The sequence below is a fragment of the Orcinus orca genome, chromosome 3 (genome assembly GCF_937001465.1).
Source record: "Orcinus orca chromosome 3, mOrcOrc1.1, whole genome shotgun sequence".
Taxonomy (NCBI): domain Eukaryota; kingdom Metazoa; phylum Chordata; class Mammalia; order Artiodactyla; family Delphinidae; genus Orcinus; species Orcinus orca.
In genome coordinates this window covers 151465431-151480184 of record NC_064561.1, presented here as the reverse complement: position 1 = coordinate 151480184, position 14754 = coordinate 151465431, and the positions used below count along the sequence as shown (strand labels likewise).

General features: G+C 41.6%; 1 protein-coding gene across 3 annotated transcripts in view; it reads left to right on the top strand.

Annotated features, from left to right (window-relative positions):
• The window catches only part of C7 (complement C7), a 54575-nt gene that overhangs the window by 28960 nt on the left and 10861 nt on the right, over positions 1 to 14754 (top strand). For all 3 annotated transcript variants that reach the window (XM_004265964.3, XM_033421207.2, XM_033421206.2), the window contains exons 10-14: positions 755 to 921; positions 3444 to 3672; positions 6218 to 6389; positions 9887 to 9974; positions 12161 to 12293. In XM_004265964.3, the coding sequence (XP_004266012.1) occupies positions 755 to 921; positions 3444 to 3672; positions 6218 to 6389; positions 9887 to 9974; positions 12161 to 12293 (789 nt within the window). The remainder of the gene's footprint in view (positions 1 to 754; positions 922 to 3443; positions 3673 to 6217; positions 6390 to 9886; positions 9975 to 12160; positions 12294 to 14754) is intronic.

The following is a 14754-nucleotide window of genomic DNA, read 5'->3' as shown; positions in this document are numbered from 1 at the left end:
ACTGTTTAGCAATGCATAAATATATATTTAAAATATTTGTGATATTTGCTGAACCATTTGGAAGTTTCAGATGTCATGATGTTTCATCCTTAAATACATGCATGTATCTTCTAAGAAACAAGATAGTCACCTGTATAACAAATTTTCTTCTTACACTAAGAACATTAAGAATATGAATAATAATTTCTAATACTCATCTACTGTTAGGTAATGGTTGTGTCTTTTTTCTTTTCTCTCTTAATAGATATTATTTTTTTGAGTAGTTTTAGATTCACAAAACAGTTGAGCAAAAAGTACAGAGAATCCCTATATCCCTGCTGTCCCCGCAGGCACAGCCTACTCCGTTATCAGCATCCAGGCCTTAGTGGTCCATTTGTTACAACTGATGAACCTACACTGACACATAATAATCACCCAAAGTCCATAGTTTACATGAGGGTTCACTCTTGTACATTCTGTGGGTTCGGAGAAAGGCATAATGGATACATATAATGTATCCATTATAGTATACAGAGCAATTTCACTGCCCTAAAAGTCCTCTAAAGATCCTAAAAATCCACTAAAAATATTAAAAATCCCTCCTACCCCACTTCCTGGCAATCACAGGTATTTTCACTCTCTCCATAGTTTTGCCTTTTCCAGAATGTCATACAGTTGAATGGGTTGTGTTACTTCATTGACTTTCAATTTCATATGCTCATTCTCATTTCATTTGTGCATCCAGACTTATTTCGTTTGATTTCTCCTTGAGTAGGAACTCAGGGCAATGTGTTACGAGGGGTCCCATTTGTCAGAGGGGGACGTCCTGGCCTTGTGTCTGGCCTTAGTTACCTGCAACTGGACAACCCTGCTGGAAACAAATTGAGATATTCTCACTGGGCAGGATCTGTGACTGAACTTCCACAAATCATAAAACAAAAGGTATGTGACACTCTGTTGAAAGCACCAGAAAGCAGTCATATTTATTTGCACTGGGAAAATGAGATTAAATTAAGGTGGTTAAACAGAGAAGGCTGTAATTAGCGTTTTCTGTATCCCAGTTATGTTTTGTATAGTAAAATGAATGCATACATAATAGGAAACAAGTTTCATTATCTTGTATGTCCATATTTCAGTTGTAAAGGTTAAATGTCTTGTAAATCCCAAGAGAAATTAATGCTAAAATTTGCATTTCAAGCTTTTGACCTAAATTTGATTATGTTTTCCTTGGTCCCTGATTCAGAGGAGTTATAGATTCTTGCAAGAGGAAGGCATTTAAGGGCTTGCCTAGTGTTACATTTGTCAGATCACCTTTCTTCCTGTGGCCATGGCTTGTAGGCTCCTGGTCATGCAAATTAGTTCTAAAAAGATAGAATCAATTTGGCTGGCAGAATTTTAGGATGTTTTATTGGCACAGTCAGTTCTTTTATAACACAACATATGTGTTCCTAAAAATCAGAGAGCTAGGCAAAATTGCACAATAAAGACCACAGGGCTTATGGGAAAAAATGTGTTAGGAACACAACACTCAAAAACTTTTGTGACACTCATTAAAAAAAAAAAGAGGCACCAATAAAAACAGTAGCAGTTTTATACATGTTTAATTGTTAAGGAATGCACGGACTACGATAAAGGTGGCACGTTACCTAGGAGAGGATCTGAAGCTTGCTGGGTGATGGGAGGTTACAGATGGTGAATTATTGTGAAGTGGTAGAAGGAGTGCTATCAGAAATGACAGACAGTCGTAACACCATTTGTGGTTGGTGTGGTTTATTATACAGGTGGTGAACTAGATGGGTGTTTGAGATGTGTGCTTGTGTGTGGGTGTTTTGTGTATTCTTATGCAGCTTGGTTCAGTTGTGCGCAGTTTTCTGTGTTCACCCCGTGTTTCTTATGGACAAAATTGTACATAAGAAAACACAAAATTTATGATATACTCATTTTATTTTTTAATATCTCAATCTCAATGGAACAAATTCACATTTTCAAAATACATGTTATAGCAGAAGTGATTATATAATCTATTCCCTGCCACAGGAGTCAGGCAGTGTCCCAGGTCCAACCTGACGTGGTTTTTTTTTGGGTTTTTTTTGTGGTACACGGGCCTCTCGCTGTTGTGGCCTCTCCCGTTGCGGAGCACAGGCTCCGGACGCGCAGGCTCAGCGGCCATGGCTCACGGGCCCAGCCGCTCCGCGGCATGTGGGATCTTCCCAGACCGGGACACGAACCCGCGTCCCCTGCATCGGCAGGCGGACTCTCAACCACTGCGCCACCAGGGAAGCCCCAACCTGACTTTTGAGATTAAGAAACTTGGACACATTTATAAACTCAAAAGTTACGAGTGCTCCTCAGGTACCCTCCTGACACCATACTGAGCCCAGTTGCCTCCCAATAACAGTGACAGTGGGAGGGGCAGTTTTTCCTGGGAAGTCTTACCTTAAAGTGTCATTCATTAATATTCAAAATGATCTATTTTCATTGTCAGTATCTCATACAAATCTTTAAAAATCCTAAATTGTTGTTTAGGGTAAAAAACAGACATTCTTTTCCATTCTCAACTATGTGCTTTCCCACATAGGACTGTAACTGTCATAGCTATGTTAACTTATTAGTTGGACAGGAAAGGGACAGAGAAAGAAGAGACATGTTACAGGTAGATAACCATGCAATGCTGTTCAGTTCAGAAGAGCTTGGGCAGAGATGGAGGGCAATGTGACCCTTTGAGCTAATCTCCGTACTCGCAGTGGTGCTCTAGCCAACTCACTCAGTCTCTCTCAAGAGCCACTGGTGCAGGTCTCTTCCCAGCTCCGTGCTCAGGGACATCATGGTGGTAGCCTGAAACTGGCCATGGTGAGAGTAGTTACACTGCAGAAATTGGCAAAGGCTACAAATGAGAGCCTTTTTGTTCCTGGGAGAGCAGATTGTTAGAGCTTAGCCAATCCATCTCCGGTCTTGAAGTTGCTCTTCATCAGAACTGTCCAATACAGAGCGATAATGCCTACCTGTTTTAAATTTCTTCAGGGATAGAGAATCATAGTCTCCATTAGAGATATGTTAAGCATCTCAGAGTCAGGATATTTAATCTCAAATTTAATTGCATTTGCTTCTTTACTGTAATTTAAGTGCATTTCCTTTTCTTCTATCCTCTGCAGGAGTGGAAATGTGTTGTCTTCAAAATAATCTTTCAATAACTAGAAAATGAACATCCTGTTGGTTTTTTAAAATTTTATGTATGCACATAAAATACAAAAAAATATTCCCTCCCTATCTGTTTCTAATTTTCCCTAGGTTTGTCTTGTAAAGGTAGTGAATTGCTTTCTCTTTTTATTTGAACAAGAAATAGTTGGAATTAAGATAAGAGTGGCTTTTGATTTTGTTTTAGTAGAGATTGAGCCAAAATGCTGAAAGGAAAATATTCTCGCTCCAAACCCTGATTACTGACCGTGATGTCTTTATCTGTGTAGCTGACACCTTTGTATGAGCTGGTAAAGGAAGTACCCTGTGCCTCTGTGAAAAGGCTATACCTGAAACGGGCCATTGAGGAATATCTCGATGAATTTGACCCCTGTCATTGCCGGCCTTGTCAAAATGGTGGCATGGCCACTGTGAAGGGGACCCAGTGTGAGTGCCATTGCAAACCATACACGTTTGGTGTGGCGTGTGAACAAGGAGCCCTCGTAGGGGATCAAGCAGGTCAGTGTGCTGCATTCTCTCAAGTTATGCTGGACACAATGAAAAGGGAATTACCCTTTCCCTCTGGCCTCTGAGAGTGTGCTTCCTCGGGTATGGAGAAGGGGAAGTCTCATAAGGCTTTGAATATGTCTCTCCCTCCCTATTCCACCTCCGAGTTGTAGCTACTGAGGTCGGGTCCTTTGCTATCTCTCTATTTTCCCATCTGAACTAACAGAACTGCCTTCTACTCTCCACTCTCCATTAGAACAGATTTATGCCTGAAACACCTTCCATCCTTCCATAGTCACCTCAGTAAGGTTTTGTCATAACTTAGGTCTACAGAGCTTGTGTCTGCACTGACTAACCTTTCTGGTGGCAAGCTCTTGGAAACACCTCTATTTCTATTTTGTGTTATGTCCCACCAATCAATCATTCACAAATATTTGTTGAACATTGGCTGTGTGCTCAACAGTGCATTTGGTGTTTTAAGTATTTAGTATGTGAAGTTCACTTTATGAGTAGGCAAAGTATGAGATGATTTGTGTATATTTATTTTTATATTCATTTGTGTGTCTCTCTCCTCTAGAAAGCTTACTTCTTAAATTCGGAACTGTTTGATTCCTTTGTTTATTCCCACAGCCTGACATAGTGCTTGATTCATAAAGTCACTTAATAAATGTTTGATAAATGAATAAGTACATGACTAAACCACGGCTGCTTATAGACAAGCATCAAGAAAGCATCCTTGCCTCCAAATGTCTCCCCAAGTGGCCTGTCCTGGTAAACTAAAATGCCACCACTGCGATTCATTCCTTTGAGGCTTAGATTTACAGCTATTTGATAAAATGGAAGCTCCCCCTGCTGGTGATGAGTGGAGTAGCAGTCATAATACCTCAAGCTCTTATTACCTACTATTAACATACTCAGGGGACTATATTATTAACTCGATTTCTAATTGTGGAAGAAAGGGTAAGGAAGATCATGGGAAAAATTATTTTAGTTTTTTTGTGTGTGATACTGAGGAGTGGCTGTGGAGGGAAGAGGGATGTAGGTCACACAGTAGAAATAGCTAAGGAGCAGTAAACACACCCATCTATTATCAGAAGTAATGCTTTGGCGGAATAGTTCCTGAGATCAGTTTCTAACTAGGAAAGCAAAGCTCTTAGAATATGCTTCAAATTCTCTCTAATGTCCTCCAAGGAATATGATGGGAAACATACTAAAACCTGTGAGCTGTGAACCAGCCCTGAGGTAGAAGGTGGCCAGAGCAAGTTGAGGAGGTGCCTGTAGATTGAAGAAGGGTGCTGACAGGAGGTAGAAGCATTTTTCCTACTTACATATTTCCTCATCTTGTACAGCACCAGCCCTGGGGTTGGCAGCCTGGAGTACCCAGTAGACCAGGGGTCCCCAACCCCCGGGCCATGGACCAGTACCGGTCCATGGCCTGTTAGGAACCGGGCTGCACAGCAGGAGGTGAGTGGCAGGCGAGGGAGCGAAGCTTCATCTGTATTTACAGCTGCTCCCCATCGCTCTCATTACCACCTGAGCTCTGCCTCCGGTCAGATCAGCAGCGGCATTAGATTCTCATTGGAGCGCAAACCCTCACAGCATGAACTGTGCATGTGAGGGATCTAGGTTGTGCGCTCCTTATGAGAATCTAACGCCTGATGATCTGAGGGGGAGCTGAGGGGGAGATGCTAGTGCTGGGGAGCGGCTGCAAATACAAATCATCATTAGCAGAGAGGTTCGACTGCACAGAGACCATAACAAATCAATTGCTTGTAGACTCAGATCAAAACCCTATCAGTGAGTGGCAAGTGAGAACAAGCTCAGGGCTCCCACTGACTCTGCATTATGGTGAGTTGTATAATTATTTCATTATATATTACAATGTAATAATAATAGAAATAAAGTGCACAATAAATGTGATGCTCTTGAATCATCCCCAAACCGTCCCCTCCTCCCCAGTCTGTGGAAACATTGTCTTCCATGAAACCGGTCCCTGGTGCCAAAAAGGTTGGGGACCACTGCAATAGACTATGCTCTTCTCATGCCCAATCACTGCTTTAACATTAGGAACTTATTTGCCTTACTAAGAGACTGTGGGGTGATAAAAAGAGCCTGGACTCAGCCATAAGACCAGGTTACAGTCTGGATATGGTTCTTGCCCACCAGTACAGCATTGTGCATATCACTTAACCACTTTGTCTTGGATTCCACACCTATCAACTGAGAATGTTAACAGACCTCTTGGTCACCTCCATTCGTTCTTGTGAGAATTAATGAATGATAAAATGCATGTGAAAGTGCTTTGAAACCGTTGTAAAATAATAAACAAATTTAAGGTAGTATTGCAAGAAGTTCGTTAATGCAGCCTTAATACGGGCAATCCTAGTCAGTGTGCAGAGACAGTCTGGCCACCGTGGAGACCTCAGTGAACAGAGTGAAGGTAATAACCCCCAGATCGTCCCCTCCCCCAATAACCACATAGTAGGAAGCTTAGCTCACTGAACTCTGAAATCTTCCTCTCCAAGTACTCTCTGAACCATGTCTCTCTTATTTACAGGAGGGGTTGATGGAGGGTGGAGCTGCTGGTCCTCTTGGGGCCCCTGCGTTCAAGGGAAGAAAACAAGGAGCCGAGAATGCAATAACCCACCTCCCAGTGAGGGTGGGAAATCCTGCATTGGAGAAACGTCAGAAACCAGACAATGCGAAGACCAGGAGTTGGAGCATTTGCGGTAATAGAGACCAGACCTCCTGGCAATTATGTAAAACTCAGTGCCCTGTACAGTAAGCACGGAATACACGACTGCTGCTATTGAAAGATTTAAACCTTAAATGGTGATTTTTATCAGGGAGTGCTGTGCTCTTAGCATTGGGGTCAGTTGAAGGAGAGGCGTATTGTGGCCAATTTGCACTTGTGCGCTTCAAGCTTTCCTGACGCAGGTGTTACAAAAGGGTGGGGAACTGGAAGGCAGTCTGCTTCAGTGGATGCGAGCAGCAGCTTTGGCATCAGGCAGACCTGCCACCTACTTGCTCTGTGAACTTGGGCAAGTTACGATAAAAATAGTGGATACAATGATAATAGGATATTGCCTGAGGTTAAGAATATAAAGTGATTTGTACTGTGCCTGGCATGTAGTAGGCATTCACTAATAGTTGCATTATTTTTCAGATATACCACTCCCTCTTTTTTTTTTTTTTTTGCGGTACACGGGCCTCTCACTGCTGTGGCCTCTCCCATTGCGGAGCACAGGCTCCGGACGCGCAGGCTCAGCGGCCATGACTCACGGGCCCAGGTGCTCCGTGGCATGTGGGATCTTCCAGGTCAGGGGCACGAACCTGTGTCCCCTGCATTGGCAGGCGGACTCTCAACCACTGCGCCACCAGGGAAGCCCCCACTCCCTCTTATTTATTTACTTTGGACTAAGCATGAAGCATACATTTGAGACAGCTAACATCTTCACTGATTAGCCCAGGTGTCTGATACTAACTTCCTGTTTGCCAGGACCTTGCAAAAGCTATCTTCAAAAATGCTTCATTGCTGGTTGAGAATCCGCCTTCCAATGCAGGGGATTGCGGGTTCGATCCCTGGTCAGCAACTAAGATCCCACATGCCACAGGGCAACTAAGACCCGACACAGCCAAAAATCAATCAATTAATCAATATTAAAAAAAAAAAAGCTTCGTTGCTGAATCATACCCCTGGGTTAGAGTTGTTTATGCCACACCCCACTCTTTAATACTGTCCTTATTAACCTTTTCTGATCAAGTATTGGCAAATATTTTAGAAAGATAATTTGAAGGTCATGTGAGTTGAGGAAATGTGTAAGATGATTGGGTATCCGGTATTAGCATAGGGAGGTGAGACGCCTTATTCCTTATTCCTAGGGTGCTTTGTAATCCAACAATAACCAATATCTCTTGGCCGAGGAAGCTGGCAAACATACGGGATTCTGGTAGGAGGGACCAGAGAAGCTCATCAAGATTAGGAGCCCGGGCTTCCCTGGTGGCGCAGTGGTTGAGAGTCCGCCTGCCGATGCAGGGAACACGGGTTCGTGCCCCGGTCTGGGAAGATCCCACATGCCGTGGAGCGGCTGGGCCCGTGAGCCATGGCCGCTGAGCCTGCGCGTCCGGAGCCTGTGCTCCGCAACGGGAGAGGCCACAACAGTGAGAGGCCCGCGTACCGCAAAAAAAAAAAAAAAGAAAAGATTAGGAGCTCGACTACTGGAGACGAGGGAGGACAAGCCCTGCACACACCCTGATCTTGTCAGAAACCCCACCCTTGGACTGTTGTTATAAACCCCTCATCAAATCCTCTGGCAGGGATGGCAGGGGGACACACATAGTTTTTCAAGGCAGGAGCCCGCTGTATCCCCCTTTGCCTGGCAAAGTACAAAAGCTATCCTTTTCTACTTCACCCAAAACTCTGTCTCTGAGATTTGATTCGGCATTGGTGTACAGAGATGCCGAGATTTTGGCATCATAATCATGATAACAATGACATCTATCATTAAACAATGATTTTCAGCAGTGCCTCTGAGGTCACTCTACACCAGTATTATCTCCACTCCAGAAACAGGAAATCTGAGGGGAAGCCTTACAAATAGCCTGTGAATGTTGCCGCCTTCTGAGCTGAGTTCCTTACATTCTTGCCACATACTGAGGAAACTCAGATGTGAGGTATAAGCATAACTTTCCTTTTTGTACTAAGGAAGAAGAGGATATTTCCTCTCCTCTGAGAACCAAGAAGAGTGAGAATTCTCTCAGTGCTTCCCTTAGGATGCTGCTGTCCATCCAGCTTTATGTCTACAGGCAGAGGAAATATGCCCACGGAGGGAGAGGTCTCCTCAGAGACCCTCATCTTCCCAGAGATCTGTGCCCTTGAAGGCAACATTCTCCTCCTACCAGAATCTCATATGTTTGCCAGCTTCCTCAGCCAGGAGATATTGGTTATTGTTGGATTATGAGGCACCCAAGACCCAGGAATAAGGCATCTCACCTCCCTATGCTAATACCAGATACCCAAGCATCTTACACATTTCCTCAACTCACATGATCTTCAAATTATCTTTCTAAAATATTTGCCAATACCTGATCAGAAAAGGTTAATAAGGACAGTATTAAAGAGTGGGGTGTGGCATAAAGAACTCTAACCCAGGGGTATGATTCAGCAATGAAACATTAAAAAAATTTTTTTTAAAACATTTATTTTTAAGTTGTATTTATTTAATTTATCCTTGTTGTACTGGGTCTAGTTGCAGCATGTGTGCTCCTTAGTTGCGGCATGTAGGATCTAGTTCCCTGACCAGGGATCAAACGCCAAGTCCCCTGCGTTGGAGGGTGAATTCTTAACCACTGTACCACCAGGGAAGTCTCTCTGGTCCCTTTAATGTCGCCTCAGGTGGTTGCTTGGATGCTTCTCCCTTGATTAGCAACTGTTCACATCTGCCCTTTGGAACTCAGGGAAGGTCATGGAGGCTGGAGTCTTGCCTACAGGAAACGGGGAATGAAAAAAGGCCTCTGTGCCTTGGAGCCCCACAGGGCCCTGCTCGGTTTCAATTACTGTGAGCTCCCCTAGAGATTGCCTTGTGAGAGGTAGAAATAGCACGATTTTAGGAGCTTAACTAGACATGAATCCAGCCCTGGTATTTTTTACTCTATAACCTTGGACAAGTTATTCAAACTTCCTGAGCCTTTCTCCACATATCTCATGGAGTTACTGTGAGTGTGAATTGAGCTGAGGCACATTTGCCGAACATCTGTCACGATGCCTAGCACATAGTAAGCACTCAGTCAAAAATAGTTATTATTTTGTGTTACCTCTCGCAGGATCACAAACTTGAATTCCCTTATTTTCAATACAGAATTAATTTTGTGTTAAAGGTATTTAAGAACCAAATAGCAGGAGAAAAAGTGGGTGTGAGACAGGTGACCTGTAGGAATCACATAAATCATATGTGTTGTCCAATGGCTTTATTTCTTTTTCTTTTCTTTGTTTGTTTTCCATACTACTGATCTGGTAGTTATCTTTTGGAAGCGTGAGTTGATATGTGTTTTCTATCATGGGATGTGGTCAGATATTTTATTCTGAGAATGACAAAAACATCACATCACAGAGCAATGTCCACTACTTACTTCAGCTGCAAATGAAAAATTCACTGTGCTGTAAAATATTTGTTAAATTGTGGAAAAGCCATCATGTTAATTATGTTTTGTTTCCTTTTCCTTTCAGATTGCTTGAACCACATTGTTTTCCTTTGCCTTTGGTTCCAACAGAATTCTGTCCATCACCTCCTGCCTTGAAAGACGGATATGTTCAAGTTGGTTATAAAAGATACTTTTTTCCTTTACATACACTGTTCATTCCAAGTTCTAGCTCTCTACTGATGTCATAATCTGCTTCCTCCTTCCATGATGAAACAGTGCCAAAAACATTTTAGTGTGCATTTTAGTTTAGCAGTGAGGATTTTAGTTTGTGAGTTTTCTTCTTTGGCCCAAGGTGGTTAGAATTCTTCAGGAGGTAATATATCTTCAGGAGGAAATCAATATTGCCACCCAATGAATTAGAAATGTAATCATGCCAGAGGGTAGCTAAACATTTCCATTCTGAACACGAAAGTAGGAATCTATAAGCAAGTTTTTCAGCATAGAGAACTTACCTGGTTCTTTTCACTGCAAGGAGTCTTTTTAAATTTTTCATAAATACAAGGGTTGGGGTAAAGCATTAGGTTTATTCCAGGGGCCAGTAAGACATTTAGCCAGTGTCTGGTGAGATATGGGTCACTGTATTATACTTGAGCAATTTTCTTGTTCAGGAGGGAGCACAAGTCATCTGCCATTTGTCATTCTGGGAAATTAACATGGCTTTGGGGCCATATTAATTTGTGTGCTCTTCTCACTACTTCTTACGATGAGGCTTTGGCTCCAAACACCAGGAAGTATCTCTTCATGGTACATAGGAGCTATTGTTCATCAGGATTTTCTCAGTGCCACCAGCCTTGGTTTCTCCGTGAAGAATTTGCCTCTCAAATGCCAGACCCTTGAACATATACTCACTGAGTGTTTGTTTGCTGAAATTTCCCCAAATGTAGGTACTGTTGGGAGATGTGTATGTGTGTGTGTATGGAGAGAGAGAGAAAGTGAACCTAGACTCTCTAACACTCATATTATCCCACCACAATCCATGAAGTTCCTGAAGGAAATATGCTTATAGAATGAGGCCAGGCAGACTCATAGACTTCAGCAAACCACGAAGCTGCTGTCTTCAACTGTAGTGCAAGTGGTGTCCTGTAAGGAGCTGGGGGTTCCAAACACTGTCCCGTGGACTGGCTACATCATAGGCACCCAGGAAACTTAACAATAGATTGCTGCTTGCCCCTTGTTCTCCTTTTTTTTTTTTCTCATTTTGTAAGTTTAGTGTAGAGCCTGAGAGTTGTGTTTTTTTTTTAATTGTTACTAATGGTTTTGACAGAGACGGCCAGGTTTAGACACTGTTGAGTTAGACTTTCTCATATAGAAGTCCCTTCTGCAAGGCAGTGGAAGGCCTAGGGGCTAGAACCAAGGCAGATCAAATATCTTTCCCCATTTTCTTCAAATCACAATGCCAATCTGGGTGCTCTTTTTCCTACCAATTCTCATGATGGAGCCAGACTGGGCCAGGAAGAGCAAGACTGTCTGTGAGAAGAAGGTGCCACAGAATTTTGTTCTATTGCCTACAGCAGAGCTGGTCCAGCTCCACGCCCTCTCCCAGGCCAGTTTTCTTCCCCATCTTCTTGAGTAGCCGAGAACTAGATGGATAAGGAAAGGAACCAAGAGAGACACCAAACAAGAATGATGACTCCCTCAAGGCTCAGACTTCAGATTCTTCCTTGCTTCCCAATGAAATCTCACCTCCTGGCATTATAGGCTAATGACATGTCCTTGAATCTGACTCAGCCTCAGCGTCACTTCCCTTACAGTGAAGGGGCTGGGGAGGGTAGTGGGTGAAGATCAACATCATGCTTCCCCTGAAAGTCATCAGTGGGAAGCTCAAACTTTCGTGAACATGTTGATAGGACATTTGAACATTTCTGCCTGTTCATAATGACACTTATTGGTCAATATTGCCAACGGACAGCCCATAACACCTCACTAGGAAGAGTTGACTGATAAGGACATTTCCAAAATCCGATGCTTTCCTGAAAGTATAATAGAAGTTACTTGAGTAGTGTCCACTAACGTAATTTTAGTAAAATGTTTAGTATAATGCTTGGTTTTGGGGAGCTGTCAATAAATTATAGTACAGTGGCATTAATAGCTTTATTTCAATTAATGGTGGTACCAGTGTTGTTGGCTAGGACTCTACAGGAAAAAATAATTTTACAGACAATTTCCAAAATGAGTTATTTGAATGTAGATTGCCTGATGATTAAAGAAGTCATGATTTATAGGCTGAATATATCTAAAGAAACATTTTGTTAATGCAAAAGAGATATTCTTCCTTTCTCCATCTTTTATTTCTGTTTAGGATGAAGGTGCCATGTTTCCTGTTGGGAAAAACATAGTGTATACTTGCAATGAAGGATACTCTCTTGTTGGAGACCCTGTTGCCAGATGTGGAGAAAATTTACAGTGGCTTGTTGGGAAAATGCATTGTCAGAGTGAGTGGCCTTGATTATAGTATATAATTCAAGATGAAAGAATAGTGTGGAAAGGAATAAATCAGGATAAATAACCGCTTACCATATGCCCATGTCTTGATCTCCTTTTCCTGAAAGGCTTATATGATCCTGTCCAAATTTCAGGAATATCTTGAAAAACCCCTCAGCTTTCTCTAGTTGTTAGTGCTCCTGTTAGGTGAGGCACATTTTATTGCAATTTTAAAGTTTCTGGTGCAAATTAGAATGGGTCAGGGAGTTCAGTTCTGGTTAAGACCATCAGGATGTTCTTTAGAGTTTAATTACCAGGGATTTACCACAATCTACTTCCTTAAATGCTTTTGATCCTATTTTGTTTAGATATAGCATCTGAGTAAGTGCTTCTGCATGTTGTATCACCCTAACGCTATTTTCTGGTTTCTATCTCAGCTGTGCTACAATATAAGATTCTTCAGCAGATGGATAGACAGCACTACAGGGATGTATTTATCCTATATCAGTTGGTCTAGGCTATATGAGGAAAGTCCTAGTGCACACAGGTACATTTTATTCTCTTGAGTACATACATATTAGTAAAAGTTCTGAGTTGTCAGGTATACATACATTTAGAGTTAGTAGACGCTACCAGTCTTCCAAGTGGTTGTACCTCCCGGACAGAATCTGAGAAGTCAAGATTGCTCTGTGTCCTCACCTACACTTGATATTGTCTATCTTAATTTTTTTTTTTTTAGCTATACTGGTGAGTGTGTAGCAATATCTTATTTTTTAATTTGTATTTCTAAATTTGTATTTCTTCTGATGACTAATGATGTTAAGCCTGTTTTCATATATTTATTGGGTATTTGGATACTTTTTTTGGTGAAGTGGCTGTCTAATCTTTTGGGCATTTTTTCTGTTGGTTTGTTAGTCTTTTTCTTACTGATTTGTAAGGTCTCCTCTTGTTCTCTCTGTTTCTGTCTGTCTTTCTGTCTCTCTGCCCTAGAGTCCTTGGGAAGAAATAAACTATCAATATTGCCAAAATAGAATATAAATATTCCCTAGCTAAGAGTATTAAAACCAAACTTTAGTTCTTTTAAAAGATTAATAAGATACTTCTGCTTGAAAAGCTTCTTTTTCTTTATTGTGTATCTACTGGTGAAAAGTTGTCCCAGTATTTGTTCATCTAAAACGTTTTTATTTTATCTTTACTTTTGAAGGATAGTTTTACTGGATAAGGAATTTTAAGTTAGCAGTTATTTTCTTTAAAACCTTTAAAGATTTTATTACATTGCCTTCTGACTTCATTGTTTTTTAGTGAGAAGTCAGCTTTCAAGTTTATTGTTTCTCCTTTGGAAATCGTATTTTTTTGGTCTGGTTGCTTTTAAGATTTTTTATTTTTTTTTCTTTTCCAGAAGCAACTCTACTCTGATGTGCCTAGGTGTGATTTTCTTTGTCTTTGTCCTGGTTGATCTTCAAAGCACTCTTGAACCTATGCTTTAATGTCTTTTGTCAGTTTTAGAAAATTCTTCACCTTTGTCCTCAAATATTGCTCTGTCTCATTCTTGCTCACGTCTCCTCATGAGACACAAATTATACATTTTTTAGAATGTATATACATATACATACGTGTGTGTGTGTATATATATATATATATTTCTTTGTTTTGTTTTGGTTTTTTTTGCCATGCCCTGTGTCTTGCAGGATCTTAGTTCCCCAACCAGGGATCGAACCCAGGCCCAAGACAGTGAAAGTGCCAAGTCCTAACCACTGGATTGCCAGGGAATTCTCTACATTTCTTTGTTTTACATCAATTTTTCTCTCTCTGTTTCATTTTAAATATTTTCTATTGATCTATATTCCAGTTTATTAATTCTCTGTACAGTTGTGACAATCTGCTTTCAAGAACTCTACTGAGTTCTTTTTTTTAAATTTATTTATTTCTTTTTGGCTGCGTTGGGTCTTCGTTGTTGTGTGCGGTCTTTCTCTAGCTGCAGCAAGCGGGGGCTACTCTTCCTTGAGTGGGCTTCTCATTGTGGTGGCTTCTCTTGTTGCGGAGCATGGGCTCTAGGCATGCGGGCTTCAGTAGTTGTGGCACATGGGATCAGTAGTTGTGGCTCGCAGACTCTAGAGCACAGGCTCAGTAGTTGTGGTGCACGGGCTTAGTTGCTCCATGGCATGTGGGATCTTCCTGGACCAGGGTTCGAGCCCGTGTCCCCTGCATTGGCAGGCAGATTCTTAACCACTGCACCACCAGGGAAGCCCGTCTACTGAGTTCTTAATTTCATTTTCCAATTCTAGATATTCCATTTGTCTACTTTTCTATACTTTCTAATTCTCTGTTGATATTCTCCATCTTCTAATTTCATTTTTCCAACATATTAATCATAGTTATTTCATGGTCCATGTCTGTTAACTCCATCATCTGGATCTGCTGTAGATGTTTCTACTGTTTTTTTTTTTTTTTTTTTGCGGTACGCGGGCCTCT